Source organism: Eriocheir sinensis, chromosome 66, assembly GCF_024679095.1.
Source record: "Eriocheir sinensis breed Jianghai 21 chromosome 66, ASM2467909v1, whole genome shotgun sequence".
In the NCBI taxonomy this organism is placed as follows: domain Eukaryota; kingdom Metazoa; phylum Arthropoda; class Malacostraca; order Decapoda; family Varunidae; genus Eriocheir; species Eriocheir sinensis.
The window spans coordinates 9,168,688-9,192,085 of NC_066574.1; the positions used below are offsets into that span (position 1 = coordinate 9,168,688).

Here is a 23,398-nt window from a genome sequence, read left to right on the forward strand (position 1 = left end):
CTTACAGCATCTATCTTTACTATCAATGACAACACACACACACACACACACACACACACAGCATCACACACACACACACATACAGCATCACATTCCACACAAACACAACACTGCCTACTCGCTGACAACACACAGCAAGCACAATAAACGACTCCTGATGACAACTACCACTGACGGGGCTCTAGAGGCTGTGGGCCCACAGCCTAACTAGCCCCATAAAACACCCACGAAGAAGAAGAAGAAGAAGGCCCAAGACGGTGTAAACACAGACGTATCAAAGGGCGGAGGGCGAGCTCTCTGCGGCTTGTGGCAACGCGAGGCACAACACAACGACGCAGCACCGATATCACTGGCAAGGTGTGAGCCCAGGCACGGCTACACATGGACTGGCTACCACCACCTCCACCACAACGCTATCTCTCAGTCCGTCCCTCTCTCTCTCTCTCTCTCTCTCTCTCTCTCTCTCTCGTGCCAGGAAAAAAGGCAGGGGTAGGGAGGGAGAGGAAAGACGTGCGTGTGTCTCATGGAGTCCCTTGGTCAAGATGTAGATTTTCCCCGAAGCGTCCGGTCGTTGGAAGAGTTCAGCTTCATCAGATGGGTTTTTTCACCGTCTGTGTCGCCTGCGTAACTCTCTCTCTCTCTCTCTCTCTCTCTCTCTCTCTCTCTCTCTCTCTCTCTCTCTCTCTCTCTCTCTCTCTCTCTCGTTTGTTTATTTGCTTGTGTGTGTTTAATATATATATATATATATATATATATATATATATATATATATATATATATATACACACACACACACACACACATACACGCAATGTCCAGCAGTGATAGCCGTGACAACCGCGGTGTGGATGAGCACCTCACCGTTATCCTCTCTGTCCCCACCTCCCATCCCCTTTCGTCTCTACATTTAGCATTCCCCTACCCTCCCAAACCATTCCTCTTTCTCCCTTTTTTATTGTTATCATTGCCCTGTTTTTAGATCGTGTCTGTAAATTTTCAGTCTAACGGTTGACAAATCTTAATAAAACTTTTATTATTATTATTATAAAGTCCAGCAGTGGTAGCCTAGCAAACCCAAAGGGCCGTGGTGTGGATTAGCACCTCGCCGCTTTCCTCTCTGCCCCCACCACACGCATCCCCCGTCCCTATTGTCTCTATTTTTAACATTCCCCTGCCTCCCAAACCATCCCCTTTTTTCTCTACTTCTTAGTCGCCTCGTATTAAATTTTGTTCTTTAGATTTACTATCTGTAAATTTTCAGCCTAACGGCAGCCAGATCTTAATATACCTTCTATTATTATTATTATTATTATTATTATTATTATTATTATTATTATTATTATTATTATTATTATTATTATTTATTATTATTATTACACACACACACACACTGTTACTGTGTGTGTGTGTGTGTGTGTGTGTGTGTGTGAGAGAGAGAGAGAGAGAGAGAGAGAGAGAGAGAGAGAGAGAGAGAGATCGCATTTAAAATTAAGTGTAATTATGGTCTAGTTACGTAAGCTGCAAATGGAGTGGCAGCTCAATAATAATGTAAGTTTCTTTTTTTCAAAGGTTCTAAATCTGAGAATAGCGTGTCCAAAAGTGGCGCTCATGACGAGTCTTCTGAGGAGCAAAGAATTTCGACGAGTCGTTAATTACACTCGATATCACCTGCAATTTCGGGAAATGGGTTAACGCAGAGTGGTACACACCTTAAAGAGATGTTTTTATTTCTTTCTACCCTCGCACGTCTTCAAGGTGCAGTGGTTAGCGTGCTTAACTACGAATCTGCGGGGTAGCGTTCAAATCCTTACCTGGGCAACCGGCGCGCAGCCCACTCAGCTGTTTATCCTTCCTTTCGGGGTGGTCGATAATACCTGGTAAAACATCTCGTCCCCTTGATTTAGCCTGTCCGCCTTGTTTACGTATACATTTTTTTTTTTTTACGTCATGGCCTATTGCGCCGGTAGGTTTCTTCCCGGTGGATCCTGATGGTCGGTCCAAGGCTTCTTCCCGGTGGGGCCTGATGGTCGGCCTAGCCCGTTCTGGCGCATTGGCTCATGCTGCCCTCCCGGATGAATTTCGGCACGGTTATCTCATTTATCACATTTAAAGGTATACAAGGGGTGCAGGAACAAACTTTCCTATTTCAAGCATTTTTTAAATTCAAAACATACGTCGTCATTTACTTAAAAAAAAAAAAAATGGATGGGACAATGTCGTTAAATGTGATAAATAAAACTTGCACCCCTTGTATGCCGGTAAACGTGATAAATGAGATAACCTGCACCCCTTGTATGTCGGTAAATGTGGTAAATGAGATAACCTGGACCCCTTGTATGCCGGTAAACGTAATAAATGAGATAACCTGCACCCCTTGTATGCCGGTAAACGTAATAAATGAGATAACCTGCACCCCTTGTATGCCGGTAAATGTGATAAGTGAGACACCTGCACCCCTTGTATGCCGGTAAATGTGATAAGTGAGACAACCTGCACCCCTTGTATGCCGGTAAATGTGATAAATGAGACAACCTGCACCCCTTGTATGCCGGTAAATGTGATAAATGAGACACCTGCACCCCTTGTATGCCGGTAAATGTGATAATTGAGACAACCTGCACCCCTTGTATGTGCCGAAATTCATTCACCGCTGTGTGGATGTAAACAAGGCGGACGGACTAAAACAAGGGGACGAGACTCGACGCCACATCGGGTGGTTCTCAAGACCACTGTTACGGAGATGAGCACCGAGACCGAGCAGAGGTATTAACATATGCTCCCAACTTTTGCTACCGTCGCCACCACACGTCGGGGGCCATCACCACCCACACCAGAACAGAACAATTATCTTTCTGTATATAAAAAAAAAAAAACATCTAATCCTTATTTTTCCTTTTCGTGTGTGTGTGTGTGTGTGTGTGTGTGTGTGTGTGTGTGTGTGTGTGTGTGTGTGTGTGTGTGTGTGTGTGTGTGTGTGTGTGTGTGTGTGTGTGCAATCGGGTGAATGAGATAAGTGATAGTAGCAGGAAAACAGCAGTAGTATCAGTATTAGTAATAGTAAGAGGAGGAGGAGGAGGAGGAAGCAATAGAAAATAACAGTGGATAGAAGTAGTAGTAGTAGTAATAGTAGTAGAATTATTATAAGATTATTATTATTATTATTATTATTATTATTATTATTATTATTATTATTATTAGTGACAAAAGTAGCACCAGCAGCAGCAACAGTAGCAGCAGCAGGCAGCAGTAACATAGTTTGAGGTGGTAGAAACAGGGAGAAAGATTATGCACGGTCTCGCCCAGCAGGTTATATAACAAGACACACCTCCAAGAAAACATGTTTGTCAGTTACTTGAGTGTGTATTGCGTTCCACCGGCCTTACCTCACCTCACCTACTCGTCCACCTTCACGACCTGGGACCACACGACTTTTTTTTATATACATATCCTTTTGGGTCCACTTTGGTTGGGTTATAATTACGTAGTTCTCTCTCTCTCTCTCTCTCTCTCTCTCTCTCTCTCTCTCTCTCTCTCTCTCTCTCTCTCTCTCTCTCTCACCCATTAAACAGAGAGAGAGAGAGAGAGAGAGAGAGAGAGAGAGAGAGAGAGAGAGAGAGAGAGAGAGAGAGAGAGAGAGAAGAAAGACACTTGCTACCGCTATCTAATTACACTCAATGACCTCTTCTCCTCCGTACAGGTACAAAACCAACTTGAACTTCAAGAAACACGCCTTCCCTGCTCCCTCTCTGCACTATTTCGATATCATTCGTATGGGACACCGATGCGCAGTTTGTTGTGTGGTGACGGCCAAGGTTAAAAAGTGCTGAAGGCGAGAGAGAGAGAGAGAGAGAGAGAGCGTCTGTTTTGTTTTTCCTAATCATTGTCGTTGTTCTTGTTGTTGTTGCATTGCTGTTGTTGCATGCTTATACGGCTGCTGGTGCTTCTACTCATTACTGTTGCTGTGTGTGTGTGTGTGTGTGTGTGTGTGTGTGTGTGCCGAAACATAGGGACTTGTGGCTTTGGTGAAGGGCATTCATTGTTGGTATACTGGTAGGTTCCTGTTAGTACTGCCTCCAACCGATTTTCTTTTCTCTTCATCCTTCTCTTTCATTTCTTGTTCTTCTTCTTCTCATCTTCTTCCTTCTCTTTCATTTCTTGCTTTTGTTCTTATCATCTTCCTCCTCCTCTTCCATTTATCATTCTTTTTTTGTCTACCTATTTCTCCTCTGTCACTCCCCGATAATCCCTTTGACAAAACTTGTATGCTGACGAAGGGAAGGTTGAAGGACAGCCAAGCGTGTGGTAGATTGGTAGGTAGGGAGGTAGACTGGTAGGTAGACAGATTGGTAGATAGTTGGAAAGGTGGGTTGGTAGGCAAGTTCTCCAGCCACCCGCGATGAGTGAAAATAGTCTTGCATCGATAGATCTTGAACTTCTGACCCCGCGATCTTCACTTCCGTGCGCTGACCACCGATTTGTGTTTGTGAGTGTGTTTGTTGGTGTGTGAGAGAGAGAGAGAGAGAGAGAGAGAGAGAGAGAGAGAGAGAGAGAGAGAGAGAGAGAGAGAGAGAGATTGCACTGGCAGTACGTATGAGAATTGAGTGCGTGTCTATCTCTAGCATCAACCAAGGAGTACACAAGACGTTCACCTCAACATCTGCAGATTATGTTTAAGTGTCACAAAAGATCTTCGGAAAAGCCTCAAAGAGATAGTATCCACCCTCACACATGGCGACACTTAGCAGGTTTCCTAGTACACAAAAAGCTCGCGCAAACACACACACACACACACACACACCATGAGGACACAACAAGGCACTACATAAAAGGAAAAGATGATAAATAAGTAAGAAAATTCAGTTTCCCGAACGGAGCAATGGACAGATGGAAATAGCTTTACCAAATGAGATTGTGTATAAATAGTGCACATAAGTTTTGGAACTGAATGAGCTAAAATGCGGGAAACACACACACACACACACACACACACACACACACACACACACACACACACACACACACACACACACGGCAAATACTTACAAATGTGATCTGATATTGGAAGTACAAAAGAACGAAAAAAATAAACACAGTTATTTTAATACAAACAACAATGTATTATCTATTATTTGTCCAAAGAATAAACTAAAATAGCTTTCTCTGCAAGTAGAGGGTAACACATATAATCTAATTAAAAATGTTGAGCACTTAATGAATATAACCACATAATTCACTGACATATGTCCTCATTCAGCAGGTCACGCATGTTCGTAAAGGCCAACATGGTGAACCTTGCGCGGCGGATCCGACCCCGTCGCTGATGGATGGTGAACCCTATATTAAAGTTGTTTAGAGATCTTCCAGTCAATATTTTGTAGATGTAGTATAGCGTACCTTTCTCTACGCCTTTCCAGGGTGTATGGGTCAAGTTCACGTAGCCTCCCCCAGTAGTCCAGGTGTCGGACGTCGGATTTTCTACCGGTGACCGATCGTTATACTCCTTCAAGTGACTGTTTTTCTCCTGCTCTCCACGGGCTCCATAGCTGACAACAATACTCTAGTAATGGTATTACGAGTGACTTATAAAGCGTCAGCATAAGATACCTTTCCCCGACTCCGGAAAGTGCGAAGGATCCAGCCCGATTGGACTCCTGCCTTCTTTACCACGTTCTGTGTATATATATATATATATATATATATATATATATATATATATATATATATATATATATATATATATATATATATATATATATATGTTGGGTAAAGTTTCCGTCACAGCTGAGGGTAATTCCTCGGTCTCTTATATGTTTATTGGTGTCTACACTGGAACCGTCCGGTGCTGTATAAGTATGTTCATTGTAGTTGATTCCCCCTGGACTATAATGCATATGCTCAAATTTGTTGTTGTTAAAAGCCATGTTGTTATGGTCTGCCCACGAGTAAAGGTATGCCAAATCGGTTTGTAATTGTTCGACATCAGATGTTGAAGATACTTCCTTTAATATCCTGGTGTCATCGGCAAAAGAAGCTACAGTCGAGTGTAGGACTGTCTGCTGATATCGGAGATGTGGATTAGAAAGAGCAGGGGTCCAAGGACCGATACACACACACACACACACACACACACACACATCACACACACACACACACACCACACACACACACACACACACACACACACACACACACAATTAAACTATACTATGCTATACAGTTACAGTATGTGATCCTCGGAATTGTGTCATCAGTAACTGAACACACAGCGCCTATGCTTGCGTTGGGTCACTTATTTCAATGCTAACATAATGATTCTTTCCTCTACCTTTCCTACACCATCACTAACTATTAACTGCTCCTCCTCCTCCTCCTCCTCCTCCTCCTCCAGCATTATGGTCCAGTATTAATATAAAAGCGTGAGCCAATTCGTACTCATATCAGAAAAAAATTAACGAGCGGAAATTGTGGTGAGGCATAAAAACTAAATACTGTAAAAATAAACACACCGATATTTAAACTTTACTTTGGCGCTGCTCCAGTCGTGCGTGTGCCTCTGCCCACTGCCGAAGTTTGTATTGCATGGTATATTTTTCTCTATTAACAGCAAAGGAGTCGGCCCAGTGCAAAATAAAGCGGTGAAAAGACCCACAAAGTGCCGCTCCGATAGAAATATAAAACAGGACTAAAATATGCGTAGCCAAATTAAAGCGTTCAAGTCGTAGGGAGGAGAAAACAAAGGTAGGTAAAGCTGGGGGAATACGCTATAGCTGCCCGTGGCCTCGGTGCTCATCTCCGTCGCAGTGACCTTCGAGACTGTGGTAACTAAGGTCAGTATCATAAGACACTTTCGCTTCTCACATCAGCTCTTTCTAAAGGTCAAAGAGGGGGTCAGACGGGTTCTAATGAGTGTTTCTTCAGGTTCACGGGACAGAAGAAGGGTCACACTACCACCAGGGTCATAAAAATACTCCTGGAAATGCCCACAACGAAAGCCTTGTCAAATATGTGTTCTTGGGCGGCGAAATGTCTTATAAGTAAGTAAGTAAGAACTCATTACCCCGGCTCACGGGGCAGTACAAAATAAATGAAAATGGGTAGTAGGTATACGTAGGTAGGAAGGTGGGTAGGCAAGTTTTCCAGACACCAGCGATGAGTGCAAATAGTCAACGTCGATAGGTCAATTTCCTCTAAGCGTACTAATTAAAATAGGGCGTACAAATTACCGAACACATACTTGCTCATCATCATCCTTTACGTAAACAGGTCTCGTATAACACCTGGTAGCTGGCACACCGCTTATCGCACCCCTTTTTTTTTCGTCGTTTTGATATACTTTTACCACACAACAGATTACAGCGGAGATTACAGCACATCTTCGGGACGCCGTTACAGTCTTTGATTAGTCTGCCGCGCCACGACGCACACAAACACCCGTTACCTCGCCTCACTATCTGATAGCGAGGCGATAAGAGGCCCTGCAACTCCTCAAGGTCAAGACTTCGAGGTTACCTACTCTCCAGCGAGGTCTCCGAGGTTACCTGCGTTTCGTCACCGTCTTCGAGGTCATAGGTATGTTAATGTTCGGTTGTTGATTTGAGATATTCGTCTTATATTTGTTGTTGTTGTTGTTGTTGTTGTTGTTGTTGATGATGATGATGATGATGATGTTGTTGTTGTTGTTGTTGTTGTTGTTGTTGTTGTTGTTGTTGTTGTTGTTATTGATGTTGATGATGATGTTGTTGTTGTTGTTATTGATGATGATGATGATGATGTTGTTGTTGTTATTGATGATGATGATGTTGTTGTTACTGATGATGATGATGTTGTTGTAGTTGTTGTTATTGATGATGTTGTTGATGATAATGTTATTGTTGTTGCTGCTGTTGTTGTTGTTATTTATCGTTTTTATCTATCTTTCATATTTATTCATTTGATTCTTGCTTTAGTAATTATATTCACGTGTATTGTGTGTGTGTGTGTGTGTGTGTGTGTGTGTGTGTGTGTGTGTGTGTGTGTGTGTGTGTGTGTGTGTGTGTGTGTGTGTGTGTGTGTGTGTGTGTGTGTGTGTGTGTGTGTGTGTGTGTGTGTGTGTGTGTGTGTGTGTATTGATGTCGGTGCCTGATGTGGGACAGGGAATCGCACACTCATGAATATTAAATGAACTCTTCATATGTCGCTGTATGAACTTTTCGTTTTGCTCGATTATTCATGATTTATCTACCTATCTGTTCATCTATCTATCTATATACTTTATTGAGCAAGAACCACATAATATTCTTAATTTTTTTCATTCATAATAACTAAAGCAAGGTTCATAAAAAATGGGTGTACATATTAATAATGATTTCCCTCTCTTTTTCCTTTTTATTTTAAATATTAAGAATTTCCTCTCTCTCTCTCTCTCTCTCTCTCTCTCTCTCTCTCTCTCTCTCTCTCTCTCTCTCTCTCCCAAGAGGTCTAATCTGTCCGGGTTCAATCTATGGGGACATACACCGGGGGTCGCGTCGCCCTGCCCATCCCACCACGGCGACCTCAGGGATCTCACGCAGACCCCCTTCCCATCCTAGCTCATCGCCGCCTCTATCGACTCGCCTAACTCACGAGCTCGGTGGGCGTCCCCTTGGCCTCCTCCACTCGGTCGTACAGAAACAAGATGATGAACATTACTCACCGCAGTCTTCTGGTCGTCGGGCTGACTCATGGCTGCTGTTGTGGTGCTGTGCTCGCCGTCACCCTCTGAGATAACTCGATAGTTGTTCACGGTCACCGGTCATGTTATTGTTTATGGGTCTTCCCAGGGTATGTTTTGACTGATGTTCGATAGTAACTGCACGTCTACTTTACTCTATTTCGAGGCGTCTCCTTTAATCCTTTATGGCGGTAATTTGCCTCGTTGAAAGTTTCAATTGTCCTTGCACAAAAACATCACTTCTGTGTTATGCATGCAGCTGAAATAAGTGTTGAAATACAGCGGTCCTTTGTCTTGCTCTCTTTTCCAGGGGATTTTCTTCCCGTCTGCATACACTTAAATAATAATCGTTCACCAAGACCAGATGTGTGGCAGTTTTCACATGGCGTTAATCTAGACAACAGCATTACCTATGTGAACGAGACCGTCGCGAGGGTGGCGGGACGGAAGTGTATAAAACGAACCAGCGCCGGGGTGGAGGGTGAGGAGAGGGAGGGACAACAGGTAAGACTGGTTCTAAAACTGACGGGAGTGTTGACAGGACCCGAGACTGTGCGGCAGAGCGTGCTAAATACAACTGCTGTGGCTCTCAGTTACTGTGTAGTTCCAACAGTAGTCAAATGCCTCAAGCGTCAAGAATAAAGCTGCACCACTATAAGAAAAGGCAGACCACTGAGGCACAGACGCGACCACTGGAGGATGAGTGAACCAGGGGAGCGTTGGAAGACTACTGTGGCGAGGACTGATCAACAGGGAACGTATGTGGGTCACTTTGATAGACATGATCGCGAAATCAGTTAGCCACTGCGGCACGCGGGGACACAAGGACATCGCGGGGAGCACAGAGACAAGCACTGAGGCACAGGATTAACCGCAGGGACATGGGTAGAAAACTAGGACAGGGATGGGTAACTGAAGCATGAAGAAGGGCCACAGAGGCACCATTGAGTGAACCATTGGAACACGAAGACACCACCGGAACGAGAAATAAACAGACAAGTCACAGATGCAATAATTGTTAATCGCACAAAACATGTGCTAGATCGGCGTCGCATGACCCTCCAACACACCCAAAACAATGTATATTATGCAACTAGGGGTCTAAAATGGAAAATGCTGAAAAGTAAAAATGGCGCCACTATAAAAACTTGCCTGCGCCACAACGGGCTGGGGCCGACCATCAGGCCCTACTTTGAAGGCCTGTCGGCGCCACAGGCCAAGACGTAAAAAGCAAACAACAACAAAAAAAAGCTGACTTTGTTGCTAATGCCATGTTGTAGGGTTCATCAGGGCTAACAAATGTTATTATACAATGTCATGTCTACAATGCATGGGTAAGCCAGGAAAACAACTTGAAGAGAGCAACAACACCAACAACAACGCCGGGAGGGCCTTTGGGGCACAAGGGGTCCATCGGGGCATAGGTGGGACCATTAAAGTAAGAATGAACCACAAGAAAACATGGTAAGCCGGGGCATGATTGGAGAGTTTTAGCACGGGGGGAAGAATTCGGTAACGGGTGAAAACTTGGTAACTCGATAAACACAACGGCACGACGTTCCCGAAGCCTCCCGCAAGCTACCAGTCATCCCTACATTGGCACTTTGAACACGGGTGGATCGCTGACGCTCGTGTTAATACCGAGGATTGAACGGTGAGCTATGGCGCTACTGGAACACCGAGGCACTGATTGAGGCACTGGGGGAGACACTTTTGGAGACACAGGGGACCAAGTAAGAAAACCAAAGGGGATTCACTGGGATTTGGAACCTCAGGGAAGCGAGGCGACTGTTCATGCACTCTTGTTCTTGTGTCTTTGTCCTTCGCTCGGTGGGCCAGCAAATCTATGTGATCCAGAAAGATTTTAAGACTTTCTGGCTACCTGAGGACAGTTGCACTCTCATCCTTGTCCATTTGTTTTCTCTTGTTTGGTGGAACGGGTAAGGATTATAGGATTTCCACTACAGGACTTTTGAGGTGCAAGGATTGTTCAAGGAATGTTCATGTACTCGAATCCTTGTGTGTTGGGTCCGTGCGGGTCGTTGCGGCACACGGACGAGGTACAAATTGCGTTTAGGTGGTCGACGCACTTTTTGGGAGACTCCTTGCGCGCGAGGCCTCTTCATGTACTCTCGTCTTCGCCGCTTTAGGTCAGTCCAAGTCGCTGTTGCACACGGACTCGACAAGCCACCTCTGCTCCGGTTGGGTCAGCTGCACCTAAACAACTGACCGACCGACCACTCCCACCCTCGACGCAATGTACTACCCCCCCTCCATCATCGTGCCCTCCCCTCAAAGGCATCCCTCCCTCCATCCTGTCGTCTCCCTTCCCGTCCCATCCCATCCCCACCCTTTCCCCTTCCACATGTATAGTACGTACGCACACGTTACCTAAGGACGCCTACCCACACGCTGCACAAGGACACACACACACACACACACACACACACACACACACACACACACACACACACACACACAGACGCGAGGTTCGAACATGATGAGAGGGCAATTACACTCTTGCCCGAAGGAGGAATGCGAAGGCAAGTCAGGTGTGGCAGGTTGGCCAGGTGATGGGGAGATAATAGGGAGAGGAAGAGAACCACCGTACACCGTGTCCCCAGGTGGAGTGGATTGTGTTACAGGTAAGTGGACGGGTGGGTGAAACAGTATACAGTCGCTCCTTCAAAATAATAATAGTAATAATAATACCCACTAACGCCACGTGTGTGTGTGTGTGTGTGTGTGAGAGAGAGAGAGAGAGAGAGAGAGAGAGAGAGAGAGAGAGAGAGAGAGAGAGAGAGAGAGAGAGAGAGAGAGAGAGAGAGAGAGAGAGAGAGAGAGAGAGAGATAAGGTCATAAACTATCGTGATACTTATAGAACTTTAGTCAGCATTTCCTTCTCCTGTAAGAGCCCGGACCGCCTACACACGATCAAAATAACGACACGTCCGCATTAAAAACAATCAAGAACATTTCCTGCCTTCTGAAGTTGGCCCGAGTTTCCCCTTCCAACACATGCGTAGTGGCTGCCGTTGGTGGTGGGCGGGAGGCGGGGCACGGACACTGGGCTGTGATTTGTGGCCCGCAGCTTCAACGTGACAACCAACCCTGGTGACAACGGGCCGATAGGAGATGCGCGTGGCTCATCATTCTATACTCCCGGCAACTCGTAGGTGTGTGCCTGCTTGTTTTCATATAGCTCGTGCTTGCTAATGACGCCGCGTTTTGACTCTCCGTGATCCGTATTGTAGCAAAGTAAAATAAATTATAAGCAATAACAACAATAAGCAATGTAATAACAACAACAACAACAACAACAACAACAATAATAATAATAATAATAATAATAATAATAATAATAATAATAATAATAAGATGAAGAAAGAAGAAGAGGAAGAAGAAGAAGAAGAAGAAGAAGAAGAAGAAGAAGCAGAAGAAGGAGTAAAAGAAAAAAGAAGAAAAAGAAGAGGAAGAAGATGAAGAGGAAGAAGAAGAAAAGAAGAGGAAGAAGAAAGAAGAAGAAGAAGAAGAAAAAGGAACAACAACAACAACAACAACAACAACATTATCAACAAAAATAGAAGAAAAAGAACAAGAACGAGAAGAAGAACAAGATGAAGAACAAGAAGAGCAACAAGAAAAAACAGGAACACAAAACAATAAACTAAAACAACAACAACAAAAAAACAAGAATGAAACAAAGATTAAACTATTATTTAAACAAAACAAAGCCATCTGTTCATTGTCCACAAGAGTCCTGGGAACACCGCACCACCTTTCCGAAGAGTAACAATAGAAGAACATAAGCATACTTTTGTTAGGCTATCTGCAGGACACTTCGATGTAAACGTATCATATCTCACCGGTCAGAAAAGAATAGTAACAGCCTTTCAAATCAAACTACCGAAGACACACACACGAGGAACCCGGTTGTATAGGGTCGTATTTCAAAACATTTCGGTGCCCGAGTTCACATATTTGACAAGGCTTTCGTAGGAGTAGGAGTTATCTCACCGGTCAAAAAAGAATAGTAACAGCCTTTCAAATCAAACTACCTAAGACACACACGAGGAACCCGGTTGTATAGGATCGTATTTCAAAACATTTCGGTGCCCAAGTTCACATATTTGACAAGGCTTTCGTAGGAGTTTGGGGTATTGCCAGGGCTAGTTTATGACCCCGTGGTAGTAGTTTGACCTTTCCTCTGTACCATGAACTTAAAAAAACACTAATGAGAAATCGATTCATCTCCTATTTGGCCCTTAGAAATTGTTGATGTTGACATATTTCAAAACATTTCGGTGCCCAAGTTCACATATTTGACAAGGCTTTCGTAGGAGTTTGGGGTATTGCCAGGGCTAGTTTATGACCCCGTGGTAGTAGTTTGACCTCATCTGTACCATGACCTTTAAAAAAAACACTCATGAGAACCCGATCCATCTCCTATTTGGCCCTTAGAAATAGTTGATGTGAGAGCTGGAAGCGTCTAGAAATACCAACCATGATGTCAAATGATCCACTATTACATAAACCTATTTTAATTTACCTTTTTAAAGTCAGACGCATTTTTAAACCCCACGAGACCCCAACCGTAAACCTCAACCTCTTTTTTTAACAAGTTCGGTGTATTTCTAAACCACATAAGACACCAGTCATAACCCCAGACTTCTTTTTGCAAGCTTGATGTATTTTCAAACCCTGTAATACGCAAAACAATGGCATTAACTCCTTTTTTTTTCTTTGACAACTACGTATTTTTAAACCATGACACAAAAAACAAGCCCCCAACTTTTTTTTTTTTAAGCTTGACGTATTTCTAAACAATAAAAGACAAAACATAAACCTCAATTTCCTTTTATATTTTTATTTTTTAAGCTCGGCGACTTTTCAAACCACACAAAGGCATCAGTCACAGTCCACACTTAGTTACAGCTGAAGATCCATTGTCACACGAGCCTTTTCCCGGAAGCTCGGCGTATTTTAAATCACTCGATAAAACCAGCACAAGTGTAAGGGGAGACTTGACCCCAATCAGCCGTCCCTCAGGTGTGAAGGGACGGGAAGGGAGAGGAGATGGATTAACGACCAAGTGATGGAGATTACACCCTTCCTGTCTGTCTCCCCTTCCCCTCTCCCCCTAACACACACGCCCCCATACAAACATAATCAAACTCACATCCATCCACACACACACACACACACACACACACACACACACACACACCATAGATACACACACTGGAAGAGCCTCCCTTCTGCTGTAGTATTTCCTCCTTCCTACGACTTCAACATTTTATTTTTCAAGAGGAGCTGGTTTTCAGATACGTCTAGAAGAAAATTTGATCTTTTTTTTTTAGGGGGGCGGAGAAACCTAATACATTTTCTGTACTCTTAATAGCAGTAGAACTTATACCGATTTCTTTTCTTTGGTTCTTTTGGTTATTGGTAAAAAAACCTTTAAACCAACAACGATGACGCAATTTCTTCTGCGTCACTCACTCTCAGCCAAATAGTCAGTCAATGCAGTGAGTGAGTGACCTCCCCTCATTGCAGCCAGACAGACGCGCCACGCAACTCCACCCCCCCATCCACCCCCGTGGCACACTCTTCCCCCCTGGCACCCTTTCACCCCCTGACGCACCTCGTACGCATGTTCCCACCCCATCAGGTCCAATTAGCAAGAGGTATAGTTGAGGATGTGGTCACTTTACCCGCCCAGCCCCCCCGCCGTCCTCTTCCCGCATGCGTAGTAAGGGCTTCGTACTGGAAATATTGTATGGTGGTGACTTCGTACTGGAAATATAGTAGATATGGTGGCAATGGTGGATAGACGTTTACAGAGACTCTGGATGGACGTAAATGGATAGGAATTGTTTTGGTCTGAATTTTAAGATGGGAACAAACTATTTCACGTGGTCAGAAGAGCGAAGAGGGAAGGAAGAGTTCAAGGTTCAGCTTTTCGTTAAAATACACATTGACAGTATCGCAGTTCATCATTTCGTCCTTATATAACAAGATATTTTTCACAGGGAAGTAAATTTTAAAGGAAAGAAGGGTTAGTTATTTTTTTCGAGTACTGTGTGTGTGTGTGTGTGTGTGTGTGTGTGTGTGTGTGTGTGTGTGTGTGTGTGTGTGTGTGTGCTAGCATTTCGTATGCTTTTCGGCTGCACACTCATATCATTAAGGGCAATACAAGTGTCCATAGTGGCTTATATAATAGATTCATGGATGGGTTAGAAGTGGGGGAAGGGGTAGGAGAAGTCTAACAAGTCTCAATATATGATTATGTAAAATAAATTTGTAAGTACCTATTCTACTTTTTTTGTGACTTTTTTCATTTTTGGAAGGAGTTATGGGGAAGACGTGACGGGGAGGCAGAAGGGACGCAGTAGTCTTGTCAAGGTAAGACTAGGCAGAACAAGGAGTGAGTCGTGGAGGGTCTGAGGTCGGTATCGTCATGGGCTCAAAATATTTCGAGATATGGCTTGTATTGAAGACGATATTATGGCAATCGCGGATACTTGGAATGATGTAAAAGGAAGCAAATTCTCGTCTGAAGCTGTATTATCCAGAGGGAGTGAGTCTGAGGGTTTATTACGCAGAGGATGGGAAGAAGATGAATACGAGATCTGATATACGAGGAAAGACTTGTAATGAAAAATTCGACACTGCAATAACCACACAGATGGCATATTGATAGGAAGCAAAGTCTTATCTGAAGTTGCAGCAGAAGGGCTTTGCAGTATTTCACAATGGTACTGTACGTAAGGAAAAGAAGGACAACTAAAGCAACACAGTGCCAACCCAGAAATCGCGGGAGAAGTTGGGTAAGACAGAGACCCAGGCGGAGAGAGAAAATAATAAGATGCCGCCGAGCAGACACAAATGCAACCATTGAAAACAACTCGAGCGGAAAATATGTTAAAGGCGTTGCGTTAGAACCACACTTAAATATTATATCATCATCATCATCATAAGCTAGTCTTAGTCCACAATAAGACATAGGGCCTTTCAATTGTATACCTTTTTCTCTTTCTCTATGATGTTAGTGTACTCCATCCTAGCTACAAATAAGCGCGCAGAGAGGAATGAAGAGAAAATTATTGGGATTAATAACTTAACACTGAGATATAGGAAGCGAGCATAATTGATAAAGGAACAGACGAAGGTTGAAGATTATCTCAACGACAACTATGAACAAGAAAAGGTCATGGGCGGATTACATCATGCGTAGATCTGGGTATTAAAGCTTTTCAACGAAAGAAACAAGAGTGGCAACCCAGAAAGCACGGTAAAAGTCAGGGCAAAAAGAGAACCAGGGAAAGAGATGAAATTTGATACCAGCGAGTCGACATAGAGAACGTGAGGCCATTGAAACCATGTCGAGCGAAAAATATGAACGTGAAGGCAAAGTTAATTCTTGTGGTGGAACGAATGTCCAAACAGCCTTCCCTTCCGCCTGGATATTTTGAATAGTGTGTCAGCTTGAAAATGATCGCAGCATATTGAGTTTTAGTAATAGTATTAGTGAGTGACAGACTGGGACTTGCTGTTATTATTATTATTGTCGTTATCATCATTATTATTATTATTATTATTATTATTATTATTATTATTATTATTATTGTTGTTGTTGTTGTTGTTGTTGTTGTTGTTGTTGTTGTCATGTTTCTTCTTCTTCTTCTTCTTCTTGCTATATCATGTTTTTTCTTCTTCTCCTTGCTCTTGTTCTTCTTGTTCTTCTTTTTGTTCTTCTTCTTCTTCTTCTTATTTTTATTATCATCATCATTATCATACCACCACCACCACCAACAACAACAACAACACCAACAACACCACCACCACCACCACCTCCAACAAACAAACAAAGAAACAAACAAACAACAAACCACCAAACATTCAACAATAAACACGCACCAACTACAACGCCGCCAACCGAAGCCTCGCGCCCCTCGCAGCTAACTTCACACAACTGGTAATTGCCCGGGCGAGGGAAAGAATGTGTCAGGACTCAAAGATTACGGCGTCAGGGTGTCGCGGCCCGGAGAAACTGGAGACGTGGGCCGCGAAAAGAATGCAAGAAGACGAATAGCAGCCCTGACGTTTCTCTCTCTTAATTGGATTGTAAAGAACCCTACAATACACAGAACGTCAGCGTCTATCATTCAGGAGTAAAAATAAGGTCCCCTGTGCAAAGAGCGGCTGTTGCGTGGAAGTGAAAGATTAGGACAAAGGATTAAATCAGACACTCACCATTTCGCCGTCCAACTCACATATCTGAATAGACTTTCTTCGGTGCTACACAGTGTTGAAATCTGTCACCGCTGTGTAAAGTACTGAACAGACTTATTACCTGAACGGGGCATGCAGTCAGCTTGGATCTAGGGCCGACATCACGTTCGCAAACAAAGGCTTTCCAAATAAAAAGTGTTCATTCGGAAGGGTTCAAGAAATTGCAACCAGTGGAAAACATGGACTAAATAATGAAAATGGCAGCTGGGGGGGTGGTAAAAAAAGCTGCCAAAATCTGTCATGAGGATTATATGTTGTTAAAGATTATGAGGCCAGTGAAAAAGATGGTAAGTAATCAAGGCGGCAGTTGAGGGAAGGTTAAAGATGATAATGCCTACATCTACCATATATGTTAATAGTGCTGGGATATACGCGGATTAAGTTCTTGGGGCCGGTGAAGAAGACGAGGGCCGTTATCAAAGCTGCAGCTGAGGGAACGTTAAAGATGGTAATACCTACATCTGCCTTATATGTTAATAGTGCTGGGATATACGCGGATTAAGCTCTTGAGGCCGGTGAAGAAGATGAAGGACATTATCAAAGCTGCAACTGAGGTTATAGCTGTTATGCTGACGATACCTAAATCTGTCATCCATGTTTAAACTAGTAATGGGATACATGATGATTAAGTTTCGTGATAGATAAGGCGTTCAAGATTATTGGCGGCAGTGAAGAAGATAAAGACAGTATGTATGTATGTATGTATGTGGACAGGGCCTAAATCTGTTACCTCTTTCTACAGTGCTGGGATCAATAGTTTCGTGCAAGGTAAGGAGGTGAATATATTGAGGCCTTTGAAACGCTGGAGTATATCGAGACTAATTGACGTAAGGCTAGTGTGAACAGTGTCTAAATCTTTCACCTCTGTTTATAGTAAGGGGATACGCGATCGATCGTGTGTAAGTTAAGAAGGGGGTGAAGATGATGGGGGCAATGAAGAAGATGAAGCGAGTAATCTTACGGAGGATCGATCGATGAGCGGTCTTGAAAGAAGAAGAGGAAAAAGAAGAAAAAGAAGAAGAACAAGAAGAAGAACAAGAAGAAAGAAGATAAACAAGAACAAAGAGAACAAGAACGAGAAGAACAAGAGCAAAATGATGAAAAAAGACCAAGACCAAAAAGAACAAGAACGAGAAGAGCAAGAAGAACAAGAATAAGAACAAGAACTTGCAAAAACAAGAAGAAGAACAAGAACAGGAAGATAAACAAGAACAAAGAGAACAAGAACGAGAAGAACAAGAACAAAAAGATAAAAAAGACCAAGACCAAGAAGAACAAGAACGAGAAGAGCAAGAAGAACAAGAACTAGCAAAAACAAGAACAAGAACAATAAAAAGAAAAAACCGAAGTACGAAAATTAGCTGTGGTTAAAGATATATTCGATTCCATAAACTATTAATCATGTAGCCAGGTGAACTTCCTTTTGTACATTTTTTAATATGTGTACTGTAGCATATAACAAAAACATGCAAAATTAGATCTATTGAAGGGCTTCTGGCAGATGTCGAAAGCAACAACTAACATATTCCCTTGTATTAGGCTAAATATAGGTCGCTAGGAGCTGTCCTCAGAGAGATTAAGACGAGATAGAGGAGTCCATGTCCATCAGCGTATATTATCCCTGTAGAACTGCGTAGAAGTTAACCTATATGGGTCACCGTGAGAGAGAGAGAGAGAGAGAGAGAGAGAGAGAGAGAGTTCGATTAAATTATCCAAAAGTCAATATCAACATGAGACAAAAAAAGTATGCCGCGTGTCCATCAACCATCCTCTGCCAAATGTAGGACGCACAAAGCTATAAAAATAAACTGGCGAAGGAAGAGTCTTGTTGTTGATGGGCAAGGAGAACAATCTCGGTCATAATAAAAGTAATCACCATCATCATCATCATCGTCTTCATCTTCTATCATTAGGATACTTCAGGGAAAAGGACTCCCTTAACGTGTTTCATATTACTTCGTCTGATGTTAGGCTACTCCATCCTGCTCCTGCTCCGACGAAGGTTCTTTTTTTGGGTCGTATTACAAGACATCGACACCCAAGAACACATATTTGACAAGGCTTTCGTAGGAGTTGTGGGCATTTCCAGGGGTAGTTTTATGACCCTGGTGCTAGTGTGAGTCTTCTTCTGTACCATGAACCTGAAGAAAAACTCATTAGAACCTTTAGAAATAGTTGAAGTCTTATAATACCAACTAATTCTCGTCTTTCAGCCTCCCTGGTTTTCTATCGACCCTAACTGCTATAATGTCTGCTTGCTACTGTTACTTAGGTTATAAATCAGAGAGCACCCACAACATGCTTCTCCTACAATGAAGACACGAAGAGGAAGAGTTATGAGTTCTAAGCATCATATGACCTCCCGAAGTCCATTTGTTATTCTTGATCGTCAATAGGATATCTTCAACTATTCTCTGTTTTCTAATCCATGGTGTTTGCTTCGTATAGCTTTCAGTTATAATAAGTCTGTCCCTTTATCCCTCTTTGCGCAGTTCTCAGCTTGTTTCTTTGATCTTCAGTGAGGCGCCAAGTTTTAGAAGCGCATGTTGAAACTGGCAAGGAATATTGACTGCGCGTATACTTTGATCTTAAGGGAGTGTGGCAGATTCATGATATCACTGTTTGCCAAAAGCACTCAATCTCTTTTCTGTTCTTTGATTTTCTTTACGTGGACTGGGCTTGCACTAATTGTCTTTCTTCTTCTTCTTCTTCTTCTTTTTTTCTTTTTCTTTTTCTTCTTCTTCTTCTTCTTCTTATTATTATTATTATTATTATTATTATTATTTTCTTATTCTTTTTCTTCTTTTTCTATTTCTTTTTCTTTTTCATTTTCTTTTTCTTCTCCTTCTTCTTCTTCTTCTTCTTTTTCTTTTTCTTCTTCTATTTCTTTTTCTTTTTCTTTTTCTTCTTCTTCTTTTTCTTCTTCTTCTTCATTTAACGTCCTTATTTAACGTTCTTGATAAGTATGTTCCTCTGCCTTTAAATGTTCCGTTGTCTATCTTAATCGTACGTTGTCCTTGTTGTCTTTTTTTTATTTCTTACATATTCATATCTACCTAATTAACCTGTTTCCAATCCATGATATTTGCTGGCTGTTTTGCTGTTTTTCTAAGTAATCATTATATATTATCTTTGTTTTCACATATTAATTTCCTTTATAAATAACTTGTACTTGAGTTTCATGTTTTTAATCTCTAATGTTTGCTTGTTTTGTTGTTCTTTCAAGCGGTTATTAAACACTATCTTCGTTTTTACATATTCATCTTCGTAAGTAACGTCTACCCAACTCAGTCTATATGTTTTCAGTCGCTAATGCTTGCTGTCTGATTTGTTGTCCTTCTAAGTTGTTATGAAGCATTACCTCCGTTTTTACATAGTTATTCCTTCAAATCTTTCATTAATACTCTATCTAGCTTGTTTATTTATACCCTCTAATCATCTTATGTCTGCTACCTGTTTTGTTGTCCTTCCAAGTGATTATCAAACATTATCTTCGCGTTTGGGTATTCACTCCTTCACAAAGACTGCCTAACTTGTCTGCCTTTAGCCTCTTAAGTTTGCTGCCTGTTCCTCCCGCCGCGACTCAACTCCCGGGTGAGTGATGGATTGGCCTCGCAGGCCGCTGGCTGGCTGGCTTAGGGCGTGCTGGAGAGAAAAAGGAAAGGGTCGGCGCGGCTTGGCGAGGCTCAAGTGTGTAATCAAGGTCTTCGTGGCGACCTACATTCGGGGGTGAACGTGGGTTTCCTTGTTTGCTCTTTGATTTTGTTGTTTACAGGAAGTGTGTGAGTGTGTGTGTGTGTGTGTGTGTGTGTGTGTGTGTGTGTGTGTGTGTGTGTGTATTTCATCACGGCCTGATCACGAGTTGGACTCCCAATCGCCAGCAGGTAGTACCCTCCCTATTAGAGCAAGGCTCAGTCGATCTCTGGGTACTGCCACAACCTCACACACCACACATCCCATCCCACTTGCTCAAAAAAAAAAAAAAAAAAAAAAAAAAACCCCACGTGTGTGTGTGTGTGTGTGTGTGTTGCGAGGTGCCAGAAAAGGATGTGACGCTTTTAAGGAATGTTTTATGTAAAATCGCGTGGGGCGGGCCAAACCTCAGCCTTGGCCTACTCTGTGTGTGTGTGTTGTTGGAAATATTTCTAACTGTCGGCTCTGGCCACACACAGGGATTAACTAAGATGAGTTCTTTACAATAAAAATAATATCAATAATAGCAGTAGTTATAATAATGGTAATAATAACATCAACAACAACAATAACAACCACGAAAACCGCAACAACAATAATAATAATAATAATAATAATAATAATAATAATAATGATAATAATAATAGTAATAATAATATCAATAATAGCAGTAGTTATAATAATGGTAATAATAACATCAACAACAACAATAACAACAACAAGAACAACCACGAAAACTGCAACAATAATAATAATAATAATAATAATAATAATAATAATAATAATAATAATAATAATAATAATAATAATAATAACAACAACAACAACAACAACAACAATGTATTAACAACCCAATTATCACGCCTTCTATGGTAAAACTGCAAAACCTTCAAAACGATCCGACACGCGATGACTGATCCCTTAACGTAAAGAAAGGAGAGCAGGGCGGCCGTGACCCGACACACGATTTGATGATGATGATGATGATTATGAGTTGTGCGAATGTTCAGCAACGGCAACACGGGCTGAATGATCTTTGTCGAATTATAATGACTTTGTTTCATCACCTCAGCCTCATCATCTTCCTCTTACCCCTGCCGAGGACGTGGGGCGCAGCAAGGAGAACGAAGGGGCCTCCAGAGCAAGCAATGGAAGGGTGCTGAATCCAAAGGAACACATTAAAGGCGCATTTCAAGGCAGGATTTTACTTTCGTCTCAGAATATGACTTTTTTTTTTTTTTTACATCAAACGATGCGGCTCAAGGGCAACAAAAAGAGTACACACACAAAAAAAAGCCCGCTACTCGCCGCTCCCACATAAGTAAAAAGTAAAGAGTAGCCAAAAAAGATACTTCATGTCTTGCCAAAGCGCTTAATAAACCACCCCGTCTTAGAATCCCTGATCGTTATGTGTTCCAATCAGAGTCGTGGAGAGGCGGTTCGAATCCCAGTGCTGCCGCTTGACGTCAAAAAGGGGAATCTGATCTTAAACCCCGAGCCATAACCCCAAGCGACCTCATTTTTTTTTTTACAGCAAGGAAGCAGCTCAAGGAAAAAGAAAAAAAAGAAAAGAAAAAGGAAAAACAGCTTATATGTTCCAATTTGCGCTTTCGAAGACAAAGTAGAATAGAGATAACTACGTATGTGCATATTAAGTACTCCTTGTCTACGTGATGAACGCTATACAGACTATGGATAAAGTAAACCGTATTCTGAAGGACAGGAAATGCCTACTTGTACTCCTCCCTTTTAAATAACAAGATAAGCTTTTTTTTCCAAGGTGTTCCCGTCGCTCTGGAGAGTTACGTAAGAGTCCACTGGTGGTCAACAAGGCGAAATTATGTGGCAATAGGACTGAGTCAATTGGCTTTACATGTTTGGGGTAGGTGAGGGGGTGAGGGGGGAGACTGACAGAATGCAAACAATTGTACCTTATCCACTAACCCACTGCTTACTATACTCATTATTTTTTTTACAGTAAACAGCTGAAGGGCAAAATAAAAAAAAGGGGGGGGGGGGGGAACTTGCTAGGCGCTGCTCCTGCAAAAACGAATTGAGTTGGGTGGTCAGCAGAGGTCAGTTTCAGATGGATTAAAAATAACCTTCAGAACAGGACACGAGGCAATAGAAAGTTGTACTCACTAAATGCCGCCGTCACTCAGGTCAGGGTTGTCGATGTTTTTATTTTTATTTTTTTTATGTATGGATGTCCTCACGCTCCCCGTCCCCCCACCCCCCTCCTCCACACGTTTCGAATATGTCAATAAGTGAGTTTTATTACTGTTAGGTTTCGCAAAAATATAACATGATTCCTCCTTTAAAAATTCTTGTTCATGGATGTCCTCCTTTACCTCCTTCCCCCCGCGTTTCCAATACTTCGATACTTTCATTTCATTACTGTTGAATTTTCCGACAATTTAACATAACTCCTCACCGTCACTCCTCCCCCCCTTCCTCCTTGTCCTCCTTTTCCTCCTTCTCCCCGCGTTTCCAATACTTCGACTCTTTCATTTCATTACTGTTAGATTTTCCGACAATTTAACATGACTCCTTTAAGATTTGGTATTTATGGGGGTCCTCACGCACCCTCCCCTTCTCCTCCTCCTCCTGCCCCGTTCCCAATACATTTGTTAAGTTTCCCGAAATTTTAACACGAATCCTCCTTTAATTAAGATTTCGTATTTCTGGATGTCCTTACGTCCCTCACCCACGTCCTCAATA

At 42.4% G+C, this 23,398-nt stretch overlaps 1 protein-coding gene and 1 long non-coding RNA gene across 11 annotated transcripts in view; one reads left to right on the top strand and one right to left on the bottom strand.

Annotated features, from left to right (window-relative positions):
- Positions 1-23,398, bottom strand: part of LOC126987842 (monocarboxylate transporter 1-like) — a 65,668-nt gene that overhangs the window by 29,199 nt on the left and 13,071 nt on the right. The window contains exons 1-2 of one of the 9 annotated variants that reach the window (XM_050845256.1): positions 10,881-10,927; positions 8,672-8,948 (exon numbers count right to left, since the gene is read on the bottom strand). The exons of 3 other annotated variants lie outside the window; for them this stretch is intronic. In XM_050845256.1, coding sequence (XP_050701213.1) covers positions 8,672-8,701 — 30 coding nt within the window. In that variant the 5' untranslated portion in view covers positions 8,702-8,948; positions 10,881-10,927. Of the gene's footprint in view, positions 1-168; positions 431-8,671; positions 9,307-10,779; positions 10,928-23,398 lie in introns of those variants that run through there. 5 more of the 9 variants (XM_050845253.1, XM_050845254.1, XM_050845250.1 and 2 more) reach the window with 5 other exon arrangements.
- Positions 9,362-23,398, top strand: part of LOC126987846 (uncharacterized) — a 30,906-nt gene continuing 16,869 nt past the window's right edge. For both annotated transcript variants that reach the window (XR_007741240.1, XR_007741239.1), the window contains exon 1: positions 9,362-10,422. This is a non-coding gene — a long non-coding RNA (uncharacterized LOC126987846). The remainder of the gene's footprint in view (positions 10,423-23,398) is intronic.